The following is a 17,910-nucleotide window of genomic DNA, read 5'->3' as shown; positions in this document are numbered from 1 at the left end:
TTAAATGGCAAGACCCAGAGAAGTTGGGAAAGAGGAAGCCACCTTTTCTTCCGATTCAGAGTTGTTCGTTGAAGCAAATTTACACACTAGCCAACCACCCGAAGAGGAGCTCAATTAAATGTAACAGACATGCTCTGGGTCGTTAAAAGTCATAGTCTACAGACCCCGAAGTCCGGTCTCCTAATTTCTGCATGATTCCTTCCCCGAATTACCTCTACTTACAAAAGCCACATTTGAGAATCCTGGAGTGGCATCTAGTTTACTTTGGCCCGAATCCGCTATACAAACAAAGAGCGTTTTAAAGTATTGTAAATTCTTAACAAATCCTGTAAATAACTCGTACTGGAGAAAGGAGTACTAGGGAAGCAGGAACACAACAGCCTGCACCTTTGAGGGAGTGAGGAGGAGCAAACGCTTGGGGCGGGGCTTGAGCGTGGAGCTCGCCGCAGGTCATCTGCAGTTGCCTGGAGCCTCCCACCCCGGGGCCGCCGCTCGTGCTCGGGACGGAATCTGACGTCTCCCTACGGCAGGGTTCGGCTCTCCAAGGCGCCAGGCGGAGGAGACCGGGTCCCCTGCCTTGCCCGGGCGCTCTTGTCTCGGCGAACTCCGCGTGAGGGAAAGGGGCCTTAACTCTGCGCGGTGCATTGCCACCACCGACCCCATCCCACCCTCCGGCAGGCGGCGGGCAGGGAGCGAGGGCGCGGGGGTAGCGGAGGCGGGGGCGGGGTGGAGGAAGGGGCGGGGGCTGCAGCCCGGCTTCAGGAAGCGGAGGCCGCCCGGGCGTCGGTGCTACGCGCTCTGCCGCGATGGGTTCGGTGCCAGGGCTCCGCGGGGCTCGCGGTGCAGGTAGGCGGCGGGTACCGGGGTGGGGGGGCGCGCAGGCGGGGGCGGGGACGCGGGCTCCTCCGGTTTTCCTCGGCGGCCAGAAGAAGCTGAGGGTCTTGGAGGGAAGCGCTCAGGTCCGGTGGGCGCAGCTTAGCTTCTGGGCTCAGAAAAACAACTCGGGAACCTAGCCGCCGCCGCCTCGTTGCGGTCCCTGGTGGCGGCGCTGAGCGCTGGGGCGTGCCCTGGCCGCTTTTGTCCTCCGGGGCGCTGATCTCTCTCTAGCCGTCGGGGCTATTTAAACTTTAACTGCGCCTGGTCATAAGAAAGTTAACTTTTGGAGGTTGGATCTTGTTTTGTTTTCTCACTTCTCAGTTAAAAGAAGTGGTTGCCTGCAGTAACAATGGAGCGTGACCGGCCCGAGGCAGTGCTCGGGCAGAGAGGCCCCCGGGCTTGCCCGCTCTGAACCTGGAGACGAAGTCCAGGCGTCGGCGGCTGCACAGCCGCCATGGCTCTCCTGCCTCCAGGAAACCTGCAGTTGTTCGTGAATTTAAGTTAAAGCCACAGTAACTATTCTCTACAAAATGATCAACTGCTAAACGCATGCTTTAGAACGATCTTCCCTGTCACTTATTATTTTACTGATAAGGTTTAGAAATTCTGGCCATAGTAAAAAAAAAAAAAGTGGGGGGTGGTTTGAAGCGCTGGCAGTCAGTCGATGCAGAGCGCCTTTATTTCAGAGCTTTTTATTCTTCGCCGCACAAAACAAGCCTTTTGCCCCAGAGGCAAGTTGTAAAAGTCACCATGGTTGTTCAGGAGGAAGTGGCATTACCCTGATGGACAGTGCGAGGTCCAGTGGCCATTTCCCTTTTGGAACCAGTGGTGAGGGGTGGGAAGCTGGGGCAGGGGTCCAGGATGCTTGAGGGACCGCTAGTCACCGCATGTCGCCCACCATTCTTTTTATGGCTTCCTTCCTTTTCCTACTTGCTCCCTTTTCAATCCCCACCCCACCCCTTTTCCAGTGTGTTCCAGGCCTGACATGAGTCACTCAAAGTAGGATTAATCAATTGTTGATAGGGAATATGGGTAGATTTTCATAGATACTGCAGTGAATGAAGATGACAACAGTAGATGCTGAAGAAGTTGGGAGAAATGAACAGTTTAGAAAGGTTTTTGGTCTCTCTCTGGTGGGAGCAGTTTTAACATGGTGACAGAGAGTGTAGGGACTTTGGAATCTACAGTCAGAACGGGGTCTTCAGTACCAACTCCAGGGCACTGACCTTGGACAAATCTCTTGCACTTCCTCTGTCTCACAGGGCCTGTGGAGCAGAGTGAGAGAAAGTTATCTAAAGTGCCACGCCATCAACAAATGGTAGCTGGGGGCATTAACAGATTAAGGTGTGCAGGAAAAAGGAATGATTGATTGGTTTTGTAAAAATTAAACTTGTTTAAGGAGCAAAGAGGTCGTGGTTGCATTATGGTGGAGAGGAAAATTGCTTAAATCAGGCAAGGAGAGGGGAGAAGAGGTCAAGAGTCAGGTTTAGTGGCGGAACCTCTTTTTTTTTTTTTTGGAACCATTTTTGATGAAAAGATTGCCGATGAACAGGAATTTGTAAATGTTATATAGGGTGTCTCCCTCATTAAGATTTATTTTCTCCATGTCAACAAAGCCAGTTTGTTTGTACTCATGCAGTACGATGGTACTTGTTAAAGCACACCCTTCCTGAAAGCTGGTCTGCTGGGTACATGCAGTTTAAAGTGACTGCGACAGAGTCGCATTGTATGTTCTCTGGAAGCAGGGTAAAATTGATCAACTCCAGGAAAAGTATTGGAACCTCAGTTGTAATGTCTGTCTTCATAGCTTTCTGTTCTGATTCAACAAACTGCTAGAACAGAGTGGCAGCAGGACTTGGTCAGTAATTGGTATTGCAGGATACAGGGTGCCTGTTTATAGCAGAGTGAAGGTTAGAGCCTGTGAGGATCAGAACTGAAGTTTTCACAGCCCCGTGTCTTTCTACATCTATCATGTTAACAGTGACAACAACAACAAAAAACTTTAAAAAATGCCTCACTGAGATTGTCCTATCTGTTTACTTTGAAATTGAATGTCATTTTAAACAAATTAAAAGCGAGCTACTTAAAACTGGCCATCTTTCCTAAGTCTGTAAACTGAGGGCAGTATTTGAGATGACCCAGACGCACAGCATAAATTACATCCAGCCCAGGAGAACTGTGAAGCTCCTTCCTCAGACTGTGAAAAAGGAACTTTAAAGACCCAGTCGGGTGTACCTCTCCAGTGCTTTCACCCTCAAGGTCTTGAGTTAGTTTGGTGACCGGCCAGTTGGCACAGCTTCCGCCAGGGACACTTCAAGCTGCCTTAGGCTCTCTAGCCAACAAGGGGCAAAAGCTGGGAGAGGTGAACTGCTGGGTCTGCCACTACTCTGGGCATCACAGAAGAGACTCAGGTGCTCTCCAGCCTGTGCAGGTTCTTGGCGGGTGAAGGAGGTGATTGGCTTTCAGATATGGATTTCATGTGTTTAGTTTGAGTGGTTCTATTTCTTTATTGTATACGTGGTTTAATGATAAGCACGTGAGGTTATTAAAAGGATCCTGGAACAAAAGCTTTTGAAAATGGAAGGAGAGAAAACCCTGCACTGCTCTGGTAGGGCAGTGTGGGGAGCAGGAAGTTACCCCGGTAGACAGGGTGTGGAGCTCTTCGGGGGAGAGCAATTGTGGGGCAGGAGGAATCCCAGTTAGAACAGTGTGTGAGTAGGACGTAGCCTAGGAAGAGCAGGGTGTAGAAGTATCCCCAATGGAGCATTGTCAGAAGTGGGAAGTGTCCCAGGGGGAGCAGTGTGTGGACTAGAAAGTATCATGATGTATCAGTGCGTTGTAGGAAATCTTCTGGGTGGAGTTGTTTATGCGCTCGAAGAGCAGTGTGTTCAGAAGGGCAGCATCCCTGAGTGGCGGGGAGTCTTAGTAGGAAGCATGCCCCATAGAGCCGTGTGGAGTGGGAAGTATCCCAGGAGAACAGCGTGTGGAGTAGGAAGCATTCTGGGTATGGCTGTTTGTGGAGTGGGAAGCGTAGGATGTACATTCAGTGGAGCCGTGCGTGGGGCAGGAAGTGCCCTAGGTGAGCACTGAGTGCAGGAGGGAAGTGTCCCTGGGCACAGCGCTGTTGAGGAGGAGGTATCCCGGTAAAGAGGTCTCTCTATTAAGGAACTCTGCTCCGGTGGAGCCCCGTCCTAGTAAGCAGTATGTCACAGAGAGCAGTGTGTGGAGTAGGAAAGGTAGGATGTATCCTCGGGCGAGCACTGAGTGGAGCCAGAAGTATCGCCGGTGGAAAGTGTGCGGAGAAGGAAGTATCCTCCGTAGAGCAGTGTGTGGAGTGGGGAGAATTCTGGGTAGAGTGATCTGTAGAGTAAGAAGAGTAGGACGTGTCCCGGGGAGAGCGGTGTGTGGGTGCTTCCAGGTAACCTTGGTAGATCAGTGTGTGAAGTAGGAAGTCTCCAGGATAGAGCATGGTGTGGAATAGGTTGTGTCCTAGGTACGGCAGTACGTGGAGTCGAAGTATCCGTAGCAGAGCAGTGTGTGGACCACGAAGCATCCCGGTTTATCACCGTGTGCAGTCGGAAGTATTCCGAGTAGAGCAGTTTCTGTATCCCGGGTAGAACACAGTGTGGCACAGGAAGTCACCCTGGTAGAACGGGATGTGTAGGAGGAGGTATCCTGGGCATAACTGTGGAGTCGGAAGTATCCCCCAGAGAGCCGTGTGCTCACTGGGTCAGCATCCCAAGTAGAGGGGTGTCTTATTAGGAAGCATCAGCTGTACAGCAGTGTGTGGGGTAGGACGTGTCCCCAGTGGAGCAGTGTGTGGAGAAGGAAGTGCCCTGGTAGTGGAGTAGGGCTGGAGATTTCATAGTAGACTGGTGTGTGGTACAGGAAGTATTCTGGGTAGAGGAGTTTGTGGATCCCTGGAGAGCACTGTGCGTGGTAGGAAGTATCCCCAGTGTCGAGTGTGCAGAGCAGCAAGTGTTCTAGTAGAGAAGTGTGTGGAGTAAGTACTGTCCCTGGGAGGATAGCGTGTACAGCAGGAAGTATCCCCAGTGTCGAGTGTGCCCCAGCATGTGTGTGGAGGAGGAAGTGTTCTGGTGAAACAGTGTATGAGCTACCATGTAACCTTAGTAGAGCAGTGAGTGGAGTCGGTGGGATCCCTTTTAGAACACTGCGTGGAGTGGGAAATCCCCCAGTAGAGCAGCTGTACAGTAGGGAAGTCCCCCTGGATAGAGGATTGCTTGGTAGGAAGTATTCCCAGTAAAGCAGGGTGTGGAATATGAAGTATCCACCTTAGAGCAGGATGTGGGGTAGCACGGAAACTTCGGGAGCGTGGGGAGGATGCACTAGAGGCTGCTTTTGACTCATCTTTGGTGTGAGTAAAAATCACCTTGTTAAAAATGCAGATTGTCACCTTTCCCAGGATTCTGATTCTGTAAGTCAGGGTTAGGATCGAGGAATCTGCATTTTATCACCCAGGCCAGGAACTCATGCAAAAGGTTAAGAAAAACTGATTGGGGCCTGTGGCACAGGGGAGGGGGAAGCGGAAGGCCGCTGTGGGGTCTTGGCTGGAATGCTGGCTGCATTACCTGAGGAACAGGCTGAGAATGACTGGTAAAGGGCCCTGGAGTTGAATTCCCCATCTCACCTCATCCTCCCTCCCTGGGCGGATTTTTGTCAGTGAGGAAAGGCGAGGTTAGAACAGTCAGGCGTCAGGGAGAGACTCCAAGGAGAGAGGGGGACCCCACCCTCTTGACTAGGAGATGATGGGTAGGAGTCTACCCTTAGGGTCTGTTGCGCTTCCTTCAAAGACCTCAACTGAGAGGTGCACTTGCTATACTGTTGATACTGTATTACCTTCTCTCCCCTCCCCTCTTAAGCTCTTAAGTTTATCAGGTAAAAACAGATTTATGAGCGTATGGGCCCTTGTAGAAGATGCTTAGACTGTGCTGTCCAGTACAGAAGCCACGGGCCACACGTTTAAATTAATTTAATAACTGAGTTCCTCAGTTACACTAGCCACATTTCAAGTGCTCAAGACCCCATGTGGCCAGTGGCTGCCCTATGGGACAGCTCTGGTGTAGGGAATTCTGTCATTGCAGAGAGCTGTGTTGCACAGCACTGTTCCCGGGAGTAGAGAGGGATTCAGTGAGAGGCTGTCTCGAGGGTGGGGAAGTCTGTTCGTGGGTCAGGAGCAGAGGGTCCCGATTACAGGGTCGTAAGTGCACATGTGTCATTCAGGAGATCAAAGTCTGAGCCTTTGCCCTTTCCCTTCCTCCACCAAACGTCTACCTCTTCCAGGTGGCAGGGTAATCCAGTATTAACCACGCTCTGTTCAGTTCTCTTGCTTGACTTAAACCCTTCTCTGTTTCAGAGAATATTGGCAAAAACATTTTCTGCAATATCAAGCAATTTCATATTTCATTTGAGCTGCATAATCACAGAGCTACATTTGTTACTTTAGACATATTTTGCAACGAATGTGTTTGAGTAATATTTTCTCCATTAAAAATTAAAAAAAATTTTCTCCATTTCTAATCTGTTTTATTTTGCATGTAAGAGTTGGGGGTGAGAAAAAATTGAGCTGTTAATTTATAGTTATTTATTTTTTTTAACATCTTTATTGGAGTATAATTGCTTTACAATGGTGTGTTAGTTTCTGATAACAAAGTAAATCAGCTATACGTATACATATATCCCCATATCCCCTCCCTCTTGCATCTCCCTCCCTCCCACCCTCCCTATCCCACCCCTCTAGGTGGTCACAAAGCACCGAGCTGATCTCCCTGTGCTATGCAGCTGCTTCTCACTTGCTATCTGTTTTACATTTGGTAGTGTATCTAAGTCCATGCCACTCTAATTTGTTTATTCTTCATAGTACTTTCCCTTCCTTCTCCCTTACTCCTTCTCACATACTTTGACCTTTAAACTAACCAAGACAGAAGGGGCTTACGAGTATAGGAGTCAAGGCAGCTGGGAGTTCCTGATGTGTTTTATGACCATAAGTCAAAAAGTATATTAACAAAACCCAACTTTTTTTTAATAGGTGAACAAAACATGACAGAAACAGATGCCTTCCCTACGAGGTAAAAATGTGCTCTTTACCAGTGAAGGTCTTTTCCTTTGATCATGATCAGCCTATAGAAATCAAAGCAAGAAAGGGACCTGGGAGCTAGAAAGCAGAACTGAGAATGTCAGGTTTTAGCATTTGGAGGGTTGGTTTGTAGATGTGCACGTTAGTATAGGTGTGCTGCCCCTGGCTGTGAAGGGACCTAGACTGAGGGTCAAAATACTGAACAATTGGGATGGCATGGGCCCTGGGGCTAGGCCTAGGCCAGGCCGTTGTCCTTGGTCGCTGACTCCTGGAGACCTGGAGGAAAGATAGCCATGCAGAGGGACTGGGGTGGGCGTAGGGGTGCTCAGCATGGCTGCTGTTACCCGTTGGTACAGGAATATTGGGTGGGCCAAAAAGCTTGTTAGCTTTTTTCCGTTCGATGGCTCTAGTAGCACTTAGTTGTCTTTAACTTCATTCAGAACAATTTTGTTAGATTGTATTGTGACAGCCGTCATATCAGCATGCATTTGAAAAAAGACATCAAAATTGGTGAATTTTTGTGTAGCCATTTTAATATGGAAGATGGAAGGGAAAAAGCAACATTTCCAACATATTATGCTTTATTATTTCAAGAAAGGTAAAAATGCAACCGAAAGGCAAAAAAAGATTTGTGCAGCGTATGGAGAAGGTGCTGTGGCTGATCGAACGTGTCGGAAGTGGTTTGCGAAGTTTCGTGCTGCAGGTTGTTCGCTGGACGATGCTCCACGGTCGGGTAGACCAGTTGAAGTTGACAGCGATCAAATCGAGACAGTAATTGAGCACAGTCAACGTTATACCACTCGGGAGATAGCCAACATACTCAAAATACCCAAATCAAGCACTGAAAATCATCTGCACCAGCTTGGTTATGTCAGTCACTTTGATGTTTGGGTTCCACGTAAGGCAAGTGAAAAAAACCTTCCTGACCGTATTTCCGCATGCGATTCTTTACGTAATGAAAACGTTCCATTTTTAAAACAAATTGTGATGGGCGATGAAAAGTGGATACTGTGCAATAATGTGGAATGGAAGAGATCGTGGGGCAAGCGAAATGAGCCACCATCAAGCACACTAAAGGCCGGTCTTCATTCCAAAGAAGGTGATGTTGTGTCTGTGGTGGGATTGGAAGGGAGTTCTGTATTATGAGCTCCTTCCGGAAAACCAAACGATTCATTCCAACAAGTACTGCTCCCAGTTAGACCAACCGAAAGCAGCACTCGATGAAAGCGTCCAGAATTAGTCAACAGAAAATGCCTAATCTTCCATCAGGATAACGCAAGACTGCATGTTCCTCTGATGACCAGGCAAATACTGTTACAGCTTGGCTGGGAAGTTCTGATTCATCTGCCGTATTCACCAGACATTGCGCCTTCAGATCTCCATTTATTTCAGTCTTTACAAAATTCTCTTAATAGAAAAAATTTCAATTCCCTGGTAGACTGTAAAATGCACCTGGAACAGTTCTTTGCTCAAAAAGATAAAAAGTTTTGAGAAGATGGAATTGAAGTTGCCTGAAAAATGGCAGAAGGTAGTGCAACAAAACGGTGAATATGTTGTTCAGTAAAGTTCTTGGTGAAGATGGAAAATGTGTCTGTCTTTTACTTAAATTCCGAAGGAACTTTTTGGCCCACCCAGTATTTCAGGACTTTCCTTGCCAGTGTGGCTGGGAGGCTTCCCTGGGGCACACCAGTGGTCTGTCCGCCTGGCAGAGGAGGTGGACGCAGCAGACCTCTATCTACTCTATATGTTGACCTTGGGCTTGGAGGAGCTCGTTATTTAATATGACTTAAGTGATTGTTTTTAAAACTTTTCATAAACAGAGAAGTGTTTGATCCGGCAGAAACGTACAAAATGGACCACAAGAGGAGAGGAATTGCTTTAATCTTCAATCATGAGAGGTTCTTCTGGCACTTAACCCTACCAGACAGGCAGGGCACCAGCGCCGACAGAGACAGTCTTAAGCGCAGGTAGTATGGTTTGATCTATATGTCGAGATGGTGAGATACTTAAGTGATAACTACTTATCAAAACTTGTCCACACTGATGAAATAACAGACAGAGCAAGAGTATTTGAGGATGAACCTCATTTGGGCACAGCCTCCCTTAAACTTGCCTGAATTTCCCCCCTAATCCTGTTCTATTAAATGTTAACATTCTTTGCATCGTTTTGTCTATCTGAATAGTAGATGGCAGTATTGTAACTTAAATCAGTTATCATGAATAAATCCCTTCCTACCGAGGGTTATCAAGGAAAATGATCATTGTCATATTTGATTTTTCTTTCTCTCTAAAGAAAAGTCAATTTATATGTCATAAAAATGTGTATAGATTCCTTAAATAATTAGGGGTATGTGGCAGCTTTGAAAAGCTCATAAGCTAACATCCAATTTAATTTATCATCTCCAGGTTTTCAGATCTAGGATTTGAAGTGAGATGCTTTGATGATCTTAAAGCAGAAGAACTACTGCTCAGAATTCACGAGGGTAGGTGTCAATAGTTTTCTTATTCATATTCCTCTGATGGGATTGAGTAGTTTTCAATTATCCTGTGTAAAGACAGGTCCAAATAATTAACCGTACTGTGAAAAAGACTTGTCAATTAATTTAGCATGGGTTATAGGTTTTGGTTGCACCTCTCTGATTGTGTTACCTACCAGATTTAGAGACCTTTGCAAAGTATTGTGCCTCCAAAGATACGGTCTATATACCACTAGTTACAGTCTCTTACTCTAGAAATGAATAAAATGATCTTTTCATTTGGCAATTAAAAGCCGAAAATGCAAATACTACAGATGCTGGGTAGTCATTTTTTAATTGACTCCTTCTATACCCAAGTTTTTTACTGGCTTCATAATACTGTTGATTTATATACATTATCTCTCTTTTTTTTTTAACATCTTTATTGGAGTATAATTGCTTTACAATGGTGTGTTAGTTTCTGCTTTACAACAAAATGAATCAGTTATACACATACACATGTTCCCATATCTCTTCCCTCTTGCGTCTCCCTCCCTCCCGCCCACCCTCCCTATCCCACCCCTCTAGGTGGTCACAAAGCACCGAGCTGATCTCCCTGTGCTATGCGGCTGCTTCCCACTAGCTATCTACCTTACGTTTGGTAGTGTATATATGTCCATGCCTCTCTCTCGCTTTGTCACAGCTCACCCTTCCCCCTCCCCATATCTTCAAGTCCATTCTCTAGTAGGTCTGTGTCTTTATTCCTGTCTTACCCCTAGGTTCTTCATGACATTTTTTTCCCCTTAAATTCCATATATATGTGTTAGCATACAGTATTTGTCTTTTTCTGACTTACTTCACTCTATATGACAGACTCTAGGTCTATCCACCTCATTATAAATAGCTCAATTTCATTTCTTTTTATGGCTGAGTAATATCCCATTGTATATATGTGCCACATCTTCTTTATCCATTCATCCGATGATGGACACTTAGGTTGTTTCCATCTCTGGGCTACTGTAAATAGAGCTGCAATGAACATTTTGGTACATGACTCTTTTTGAATTATGGTTTTCTCAGGGTATATGCCCAGTAGTGGGATTGCTGGGTCATACGGTAGTTCTGTTTGTAGTTTTTAAAGGAACCTCCATACTGTTCTCCACAGTGGCTGTATCAATTCACATTCCCACCAACAGTGCAAGAGGGTTCCCTTTTCTCCACACCCTCTCCAGCATTTATTGTTTCTAGATTTTTTGATGATGGCCATTCTGACTGGTGTGAGATGGTATCTCATTGTAGTTTTGATTTGCATTTCTCTAATGATTAATGATGTTGAGCATTCTTTCATGTGTTTGTTGGCAGTCTGTATATCTTCTTTGGAGAAATGTCTGTTTAGGTCTTCTGCCCATTTTTGGATTCGGTTGTTTGTTTTTTTGTTATTAAGCTGCATGAGCTGCTTATAAATTTTGGAGATTAAACCTTTGTCAGTTGCTTCATTTGCAAATATTTTCTCCCATCCTGAGGGCTGTCTTTTGGTCTTGTTTATGGTTTCCTTTGCTGTGCAAGAGCTTTGGAGTGTCATTAGGTCACATTTGTTTATTTTTGTTTTTATTTCCATTTCTCTAGGAGGTGGGTCAAAAAGGATCCTGCTGTGATTTATGTCATAGAGTGTCCTGCCTATGTTTTCCTCTAAGAGTTTGATAGTTTCTGGCCTTACATTTAGGTCTTTAATCCATTTTGGGCCTATTTTTGTGTATGGTGTTAGGGAGTGATCTAATCTCATACTTTTACATGTACCTGTCCAGTTTTCCCAGCACCACTTATTGAAGAGGCTGTCCTTTCTCCACTGTACATTCCTGCTACATTATCTCTTAATTTCTACATCACTATGCAGTAGTAGGTAAATTAACAACTTAGGTTTGTAATAATCACTACATGTCATGGATTTTTAAGTAATTTGTCAATGGACTATTATAACATTTACATAATTAAACTTTCTTCCGAGCTCTTTTTTTTTAAATTGAGGTATAATTGACATATAACATTACTTTCAGGTATACAGCATAATGATTTGATATTTGCATACACTGGGAAACGATCACCACAGGAAGTGTAGTGACCGTCTGTCACCATACATACTTACAAAGACTGTCCTCTCTTGTGATGAGGACTTCTGAAGATCTCCCCTCTCGGCAGCTTTCCAGCATGCGATACCGTATTGTTAACTACAGTCACCATGCTGTCCATTACGTCCCCGGGACTTACGTATTTGTGTAACTGGAAGTTAGTACCTCTGCCCCCTCCCCCATTTGGCCACACCCACCCCACCCCTGCCTCTGCCCCAGCAGCCACCAGTCTTTTCTCTGCATCTTTGAGGTGGGTCGCCTGCTTGCTGGCTGGCGTTTTGGATTCCACATATAGTGAGACCATGTCTTTCTCTGCCTTCCCTCACTTAGCAAAATGCTCTCAGGATTCAGTCATGTTGTTGCAAATGGCGAGATTTCTTTTCTTAATGGCTGAATGGTAAGCCCCTGTATATACACATCTCTTTTTTATCCATTCATCCACTGTTGGACATTTAGGTTGCTTCCGTATCTTGGCTGTTGTAATAATTGCTGCAACGAATATGAGGGTTCATATATCTTTTCAAATGAGCGTTTTTGTTGTCTTCGGATAAATACCCAGAAGTGGAAGTGCAGGGTACAGTAGTTCTATTTTTAATTTTTTTAAGGAACCTCATACCAGAGTTCTTCTTTAACCTGTAAATAATTTCAACTGGCTGCTTACCAGGTTTTCTACTTTGCTTGCTCCTCAGCTTTGGAGGACATTACTCTCCTGTCTTAATACTCTTTCGGAAGCTCTGAGCGCCGCGGACATACAGTGAAGGTGCTGCGCTCCTTGGAGGTGCAGCGACACATAGGGAGGTGTTATGTAGTAGTTTTTGGGTCTTTCCAGAAGGTCTCTGCTGATTCAAAGAAACTTAAATTGCCAAAATGACTTGGATCTTTTAAGGGCATTCCCCACAATAATCCCTTTAGGTTTTCCATGTCATTATTCTGTGTTTTAGGAGAGCTAACAAAATCTGTTCACCTCTATTACTTTGAACTGTAATAATTTGGATTTTTAAAAAATCAGATATAGTATGGTATAAATCATTGCTTGATTAAATACTAAAATAAGTTGTGTTTCATTACAGACATTTTATATTATAATAACACATTTTCCCCCTCCCTCAACTGTATGTATGTAACTTTATTCTAATATTAGGAAATAAAATTTTTAGATGTAGATAAGAAGCACCTTATTTTCATTTCTGAATAACTTTTGGGTGCCTTTTTAGCATCAACCGCTAGCCATGCAGACGCTGATTGCTTTTTGTGTGTTTTCCTGAGTCACGGTGAAGGCAACCACATCTATGCATATGATGCCAAGATTGAAATTCAGACACTGACTGGCTTGTTCAAAGGAGACAAGTGTCAGAGCCTGGTTGGAAAACCCAAGATATTTATCATTCAGGTAAGACTGATTATGTTATAGTCTTAATTATCAAGGCCATGGTTCTGTACATGTGAGTAGAAAGAACTAAAGCTGATTTCGGAAGTAACTTTCTCCAGTAAATCGGAAAGGCCCTTTTTGAATCCTAGCCAGAGTCGCAGTTTGAGCTGTTAGTAATTCTTTCTTAACATAAAGATTCTCGGTATCTTTATTACTTGGATTGACATTGGAAATGACTCAAAATAACGAATGTGCTGCTCCCTGGCCCAGCCCAGTGTCAAGGCAGAGCCGCTGGACGAGCATCTGCTGGTGGGCAAGTGCAGTGCAGGGCCACCTGTTCAGACCAGGTTTGGTTTGGGGGCTGGAGAGCGTGCTAGCCGGTGGGAAGAATGTGGGCATAAAGACTTCTAGTCCTAGCTTGCTTCGTCCTTTCACATCTTCGTCCTTTCACATTTTCCCTTAGGCCAAGATGCGGTTACCCACTGCCAAACTGGTATTAGGGATAAAAATATTTGGGGGCTTGAATAACATCATTTGGTACCTCAGTAAGGATTCTGAACAAAAAAGAGAATTCCTCACGTTCCAGGGCTGCAATCCTCTATTTCCATGAACGGCATGGAGGACACAGCCACGTTCCACACCCTGCCGTACCTTGAGAAAGGGAGTAGGGGGGCTATAAAAAAAAAAAAAGTCAAGGATGACTCCCTGGTTTCATGTTTGGACAGCTGCACTGGGGTGTCTGTGAGACATGTCATTGGAGATTTGGGTCTAGAACTTGAGACAGGCAGCCTGGATTAGAGAAATAAGTTTGGGAGTAATGAGGGGATGGGTGGGTGGTACTGGAAGGCATGGGAGTAGATGAGTTTCCGCATGTCAAGTATAGCCTGGAAAACGAGTGTAGAGGGAATTCCATGGCAGTCCAGAGGTTAGGACGTAGTGCTGTCACTGCCAGGGCCCCGAGTTCAATCCCTGGTCGGGGAAGTAAGATCCTGCAAGTCGCGGAGCAACTAAGCCCGTGTACCACAACTACTGAGCCTGCACTCTAGAGCCCGCGAGCCACAACTACTGAGCCCACGCACCACAGCTACTGAAGCCCGCGCGCCTAGAGCCTGTGCTCCGCGGCAAGAGAAGCCACCGCAATGAGAAGCCCGCGCACCGCAACAAAGAGTAGCCCCTGCTCGCCAAAACTAGAGAGAAAAGCCCGCCTGTGCACAGCAACGAAGACCCAACGCAGCCAAAAAAAAAAAGAAATGACCGGTGAGACTGCTCATGAAAAAGGGAGCGGCCAGCACTGTCAGACAGGAGAATTGGAAATAACTCATGGGCCACAAAGGAGGAAAATGTTTTGCCAAGTTATTTCATTTCTCTATGCCTCAGCTTCTTCATCTGTGACACAGGGATAAAATAGCACCGGCTCCTGGGGTGGCTGAGAGGATAAAACGATCTGGCCTAACATGAAAAACACTTCGATCGGTGCCTGGCACACGGCAGGCCCCCGGTAAAGGCTGGCTCTTGTTCTTGCTGCAGTAGAACACTGAGTTCCATGTGTTCTACATTCCATTTAGGAAGACAGTTGAAAATAAGGTCTGAAAATAAGCCTGCTAATACTATGTAAGATCAAAATCTCCCTGTAAAAAATAGGATATTAGGGATCTTCTATTTATATGATAACTCTGAAATCCATCCGAACTGTTTCTTTTAAAGCTTCTAATTCTTCAGCCATTTCAGAACTGATGAATGCATTTATAATACTACAGCAGCCTCTTGTTGGAGCTCACTGTGGTGAGTTTCCTGGGGCTCCCAGAACGAAGTACAGGCATACCTCGCTTTATTGCACTTTGAAGATAGTGGTTTTGTTTTGTTTTTTTTTTTAAACAAATTGAAGGTTTGTGGCAACCCTGTGTTGATGCCATTTTCCCAACAGCATGTGCTCACTTCATTTCTGTGTCATATTTTGGTTATTTTCATAGTTCAGACTTTTTCATTATATTTGTTATGATTGTGATTTTGACATTACTGTTGCAAACAGATTATGACTAGCTGAAGACTCAGGTGATGGTTAGCATTTTTTAGCAATAAAGTATTTTTTAATTAAGGTCTGTACTTTTAGACATAATGCTATTGCACACTTAATAGACTACAGTATGGTGTAAACATAACTTTTACATGCACTGGGAAACCAGAAAGTCCACGTGACTCACTTTATTGCGATACTCACTGTGTTGCTGTAGTCTGGAACCGAATCTACAGTATCTCTGAGGTCTGCCTGTACACAAACTGGGTAGCTTAGACAAGAGAAATGTATTTTCTTGCGGTTCTGGAGGTTAGAAGTCTGCGATCAAGGTGTCAGCAGCGTTGATTTCTTCTGAGGCCTCTCTCCTTGCCTGGGAGGTGGCTTCTGTTCACATGGTCTTTCCTCTGTGCATGTCTGTGTCCTGGTCTCTTTTTATAAGGATGCCAGTCATAGTGGGTTAGGGCCCACCAATAGAACCTCATTTTACCTTAATTATCTCTTTAAAGGCCATATCAGCAAATACAGTCACATTTGAAATACTGGGGGTTATATGTTATATATTGAACTCCTTAGTGTATAAATCGGGGAGGGACAAAATGCAGCCCATAATAGTTATTTGAGTAGAAATTAATGTTAGCCCTTGTGTGAGTCAGAATTAGTGAGAATTTGAGCCCTCACTTTTAAGTAGGAGCAAAAGGCAGGAGGCACATTAATAGATGTCCTCTCAGGTCATGTGGTGTCATTTTGACCCTTAACAATTTATGGTGGCCGCTTGGCAAGGAAAACCCAATCTGGGAATACATTACCTGATTATATAGAAACACTTAGGCACATACTATTAAAAGACAGGGTGACTCTTGGTGCCATGGTGTGGGTAATCCCGAAGAAACTGTAAAACCACAGATGCTCTCCCTTTTACAGTGTACCATTCAATCAACATTAACTATAGGAAAACGTAAGTAGGAAAAAAACCTGTCGGCTTTGGCCTGCTCTAAACCTGAATGCATTGTTTCTGAAGCGCCTGTAAAGTGGCTTCTGTTGATGTTGCAGTGGAGGCATGCTGAAGCACACATTCGCTGTGAACGTGAAGCATTGGGAAGAATAGGTAGGTAAAGGAGGGGATTTTCCTCCTTGTCTCGTAGGCATGTCGGGGAAACCAGCACGATGTGCCCGTCATCCCTTTGGATGCAGTGGATCATCAGACCAACAAGCTGGATGTCAACCTAACCCAGGTGGATGCAGCCTCAGTTTATGCACTTCCTGCTGGAGCAGACTTCCTCATGTGTTACTCTGTGGCAGAAGGTGTGTGGGTGTTTAATACAAACGTATAGTTGGCTTTCTTGGCTACGTTCCTGTAAGTTTCACCTTGGCTTGATTTGGCTGAGGTCTTTCTAATGGGGCATGTGATTTGGTCGTGAAGCTCAGAGGCTTAATGGACTTCTTTATGCCTTGTGATCAGAGTGATATCTAAAAGGATAAAATACCTTATAGAAAAGTCCTTCCCGAGAACGATGTTAAATAAAGCTACAAGGCTAATTATATTGAATAGCAGCAGCAGAATACGTCAGTTGCTGATGGTGACACTGCTGCTGTGGTAACGCTCACGGGAAACGTTCAAAACTATTCTGGTGACAGTTGTTCTCTGCTCTTGCAGTAAGTAATTTCATGTTTTTCTTTCTTCCAATCGCGTGTCTCAGAAATCATTGCCTGGTTACTACTATCTTGGGAATTTTCAGGAAATGGAGAAAATTACATAGCGTTAACCGTATTTTTATAGAACTGTATGGAATTAATCGTTTTTCCCACGCGAGAATAGTCAACAGAGAAAACTTTTAAAACTGTATCACGGCACATCTTAGTCTTCTCCAAGGATTTTTAAGAACTCAGACTTTCTAAAGGTGTTTTTCTGTCACAGTAAGTGACCAGAAGACTTCAGGGGCTCTCCTGTCTATCTTTTTTAGGTTATTATTCTCATCGGGAAACTGTGAATGGCTCATGGTACATTCAAGATTTGTGCGAGATGCTGGGAAAATTCGGGTCCTCCTTAGAGTTCACAGAACTCCTCACGCTGGTGAACAGGAAAGTTTCTCAGCGCCGAGTGGAGATCTGCAGAGACCCAAGTGCAATTGGAAAGAAGCAGGTGCCCTGCTTTGCCTCAATGCTAACTAAAAAGCTGCATTTCTTTCCAAAATCTAAATGATTGATAGGTGCTATTTTGTTTTATGTATCTGTATTTTTATATAAAGAAGTATCACTAGGTTGAAGCAATCTAAATGGTACAGCAATTTTAAATGTCTTAAGCTCTAATGAGAGAACTTTACAAAAAAACAGCTCACATTGGACATGGTGAATGGGTTTGATATGTGTAGAAATGAAATCCTCAGGGAATTCCTATAAATAAAAATCCACAAGCATTTGTAATACTTGACTTTTGTAGTAAACTGCAAGGTTACTCAAAATACCTGACTGATTTAACTTGTATTTTGTGACTTTTTAAAAAAGTTTTTGAACCTAATAATTCGTTGTTTTCCTTTAATATCTGAAATTCATTCTTTATTAAATTTTTCAAATTCACATTCTTGCTCATTTGTGTAATTTATAGATGACTTGTTTTACTTGGTCATATAAATTAATCTACATATGAATTATCACTTTTTATATAGGACTTTAACTCACTTTAAAAAAAATAAGCCTTCAAGAACTATTACATGGCAGTAGAGGCTACACACTTGCAAAGTTTGATTCTGTCAGTATCTTGCATGTTAGTTACTATACACTGTCTGGCAGTCCCACTCACAGACCATCATCACGTTCGTGGAATAATAGATGTTACCTTTTTTTTTTGGCTGTGCCACGTGGCATGCGGCATGCAGGATCTTAGTTCCCCGACCAGCGAACGAACCCGTGCCCCCTGCAGTGGAAGCTCGGAGTCTTAACCACTGGACCGCCAGGGAATTCCCAGATGTTACTTTTAA

General features: G+C 44.6%; 1 protein-coding gene across 1 annotated transcript; it reads left to right on the top strand.

Moving 5' to 3' along the window:
• Positions 1–805: 805 nt before the first annotated feature.
• Positions 806–17,509, top strand: CASP6 (caspase 6). The gene is made up of 7 exons (XM_065878001.1): positions 806–846; positions 6,923–6,962; positions 8,791–8,937; positions 9,377–9,453; positions 12,767–12,942; positions 16,078–16,237; positions 16,897–17,509. The coding sequence occupies exons 1-7, from the start codon at positions 807–809 to the stop codon at positions 17,133–17,135; spliced, it is 879 nt and encodes a 292-aa protein (XP_065734073.1). The 5' UTR covers position 806; the 3' UTR covers positions 17,136–17,509.
• The last annotated feature ends 401 nt before the right edge of the window (positions 17,510–17,910 follow it).

Source organism: Phocoena phocoena, chromosome 5, assembly GCF_963924675.1.
Source record: "Phocoena phocoena chromosome 5, mPhoPho1.1, whole genome shotgun sequence".
Lineage (NCBI taxonomy): Eukaryota > Metazoa > Chordata > Mammalia > Artiodactyla > Phocoenidae > Phocoena > Phocoena phocoena.
The sequence above is the reverse complement of the archived record's forward strand: the minus strand, read 5'-3'. Positions and strand labels throughout refer to the sequence as shown.